At 30.0% G+C, this 3,019-nt stretch overlaps 1 protein-coding gene across 1 annotated transcript in view; it reads right to left on the reverse strand.

The window, feature by feature from the left end:
- Window positions 1-2,837: 2,837 nt before the first annotated feature.
- Window positions 2,838-3,019, reverse strand: part of LOC106774805 (heat shock cognate 70 kDa protein-like) — a 1,976-nt gene continuing 1,794 nt past the window's right edge. The window contains exon 3 of the mRNA XM_022787249.1: window positions 2,838-3,010. Within this exon, the coding sequence (XP_022642970.1) occupies window positions 2,838-3,010 (173 nt within the window). The remainder of the gene's footprint in view (window positions 3,011-3,019) is intronic.

Here is a 3,019-nt window from a genome sequence, read left to right on the forward strand (position 1 = left end):
ACTCATCTTCCAACCGCTAATGGGTACACAACAATCATGGTTGTGGTTGACAGATTGTCTAAATTTGCCTATTTCATTCCTTTAAGATCTAATTTTTCCAGCAAATCAGTAGCAGAAGCCTTTATTGCACAAGTGGTTAAGACACATGGCATTCCAAAATCCATAGTATCAGATCGGGACCGAGTTTTTATTAGTTCCTTTTGGCAACAATTGTTTAAATCTCAAGGAACTACATTAGCCATGGGGTCCGCCTATCATCCTCAATTCGATGGCCAAACAGAGAATTTAAACAAGACATTAGAGATGTATTTGAGGTGCTATGTGTATGAGAATCCTAAGTCCTAGATTAATATGTTGCCCTGGGCTCAATATTGGTATAATACTTCCTTTCATCAGAGTTTAGGTATGACTCCTTTTCAAGCGGTGTTTGGCAGACTTTCACCTAAACTTGCAAGATACGAACAAAATTCTAAAGATCCTATTTCAGTGAAAGAAGCCCTGACTGCAAAAGATCAAGTCTTATTACAACTTAAGGCCAATTTATTGAAATCTCAGACCTATATGAAACAACAAGCAGATAAAAAAAGGAGAGACATTCAATTGGAGGTGGGTGATCTCGCATTGGTTAAGCTGCAACCCTATAGGCAACAATCATTGGCTTTACGAAAAAATCAAAAACTGGGACTCAAGTTTTTTGGGCCGTTTGAGGTGGTGGAAAAGATAGGAGTTGTTGCTTACCGATTACAATTACCTAACACAACTAAAATTCATCCTGTGTTTCATATTTCCTTGCTCAAGAAATTCCAAGGCAATCTACCACAACAATATCTTCCTTTACCTCTAACAACATCTGAGTTTGGTCCTACAGTGCAGCCTTGGAACATATTAAGGTGTAGAGTGGTAACAAGGAATCACAAGAAGATATCACAAGTATTAGTACAGTGGGATATTTCAGATCCTAAAGAGGCTACTTAGGAGGATGTAGAAGAAGTAAAACAAGCGTATCCCATGTTCAACCTTGAGGACAAGGTTGTTTTTGATGAGGAGGGTAATGTAACATGCATAAAAGAGAAAGGGCAAAAACGGGAATGCACACCTGAAATGGGTAAAGGGCAAAGGGGTCAAGTGGCAAAGAATGTTGGTAACAGAGAAACCGTTAGAAAGAGCACGCGTCACGCAAAGAAAAGTGTGTATTTGAGGGACTACGTGTGACAGAGGGATGCAAGCATGTGGTATGAATTTTTCTCCCTGAATCTTCTCTGTATCGGTGGGTCTTTACCCATTCTTCTATTAATTCTGTTTTTCTCCTCTATCAGGTGGAATACTACATTCTTCCACCTCCATCACTATTACCATTTATCATTCACACTATTATACTAGCCTTATTTCTATTTCTAGTTGTATTTGTTGTTGAATACTCATACATTTTATACTTCTATACCACACTCTGTTATGTTCCAGTGCTTTAAATAAAATCATTTGTTTAAGTTACTTTACTAAAATTTCAATTTTTACTTTGTTAATTATTTCATCGAGTTCAAACTTTTACAACTTATTTTTAAAATATTATTCTTCATTGTCAGTATATAAATTTATATTTAGAGTTTTGTAATAGGAAATATAATTTTCACATTTGGGTGTTACATTAATAGTATTATGTTAATATGTTCATAAATTTTAAATATTAATTTTATCAAATTTCAAGAAAGTATAAAATGTAGAAAAATAGTGAAACATGTAGCTTAACATTTTTAGGTCATGAATGATGAATACATAAAATATTGTAGAATAACTTGTGAATGTAGAATGCAAAACATGTAAATGAACATGAAAAAAAAGTACTAAAATATCAAAGCAACAGTAATATAAAATTTTACACATTGATACTTGAGAGAAGAAGAATGAAACTATTTTTGCTTCTTCCATTACTACTTATTGTTTTCATTTCAAAAAAGTAAAAAATAAAGAAATTATTAATCAGATTTTAAAATATTGAGTATTCAAATTTAGCTTGAAAAAGTTATTTTTAAATAAAAAAAAACTAAAATTTTATCATCTTTATATATTTCATTTAATTATATTTATTTTTCTTAATTATGTGTCATATTCTTATTTTAGTTATATTTATTATTTTGTTTATTCAATTTATTTAATGAGGTGTTCATAACACTGTATTTATTGTTTTGATTTATTTAATTTATTTAGTTAGTCTTCATAACCTCATATCTGTTTTATTAAATTTATTTTGATTTATTTAATGTGTTTAATGAAATTTTTATAACTTTATTTTGATTTGTATTTATTATTCTAGTTATTTAATTTATTTAATAGAGTATTCACAATTTTATTTTTTTTATTTATTTAATTTAATTAGTGAGGTATGTATAATCTTTTTTAAGAGTTTAAAAACCAGAACTAAATTTAATATCGTAAATTTACGTGAACATTTCACCCTCTGATTAACTGGGATGGTGCAACAGAAGCAACATTTTATGTAAGTATATATTAATAGAAATTGAATAAGAAATTACTATCAATCAAGAACATAAAATGCGACAAAACTTATCCATAAAGTAATAAACTAAAATTCTAACTATGTTATTCTAAGTAAATCAACTATTTCTTTTAATTCAAGTGTGAAATAAACTTTATTTTTCATCAGGCATGAGTTCTTCATAAAATAAAAGTATTTTGAGCATTTTATTCTTATGAACAAGTGTATTGAATTGGATCTTGTCCAAAAGCTTTAACAAAACCACATTTTTCCACATAAAAGTTTGCATTCATCAAACAAAAAATAACAATTCAGCACAACAAAATTCTAAGCTAAAAAACACCTAATCAGACTCTTTAACAAAGCGTTCAAAGAGGTTAATAAGTTCTTTCAGATGATCCTCAAACACATCTATTTCCTCCTCCTGCTGATCACCATCAAGTAACTCTGTGGCCTTAGTTATTGCAGAACTGATCTTTTTCCTGTCTTCTGAGCAAACTTTTGAACTGAAATTCTCTTTTTCCA

Source organism: Vigna radiata, chromosome 10, assembly GCF_000741045.1.
Source record: "Vigna radiata var. radiata cultivar VC1973A chromosome 10, Vradiata_ver6, whole genome shotgun sequence".
Lineage (NCBI taxonomy): Eukaryota > Viridiplantae > Streptophyta > Magnoliopsida > Fabales > Fabaceae > Vigna > Vigna radiata.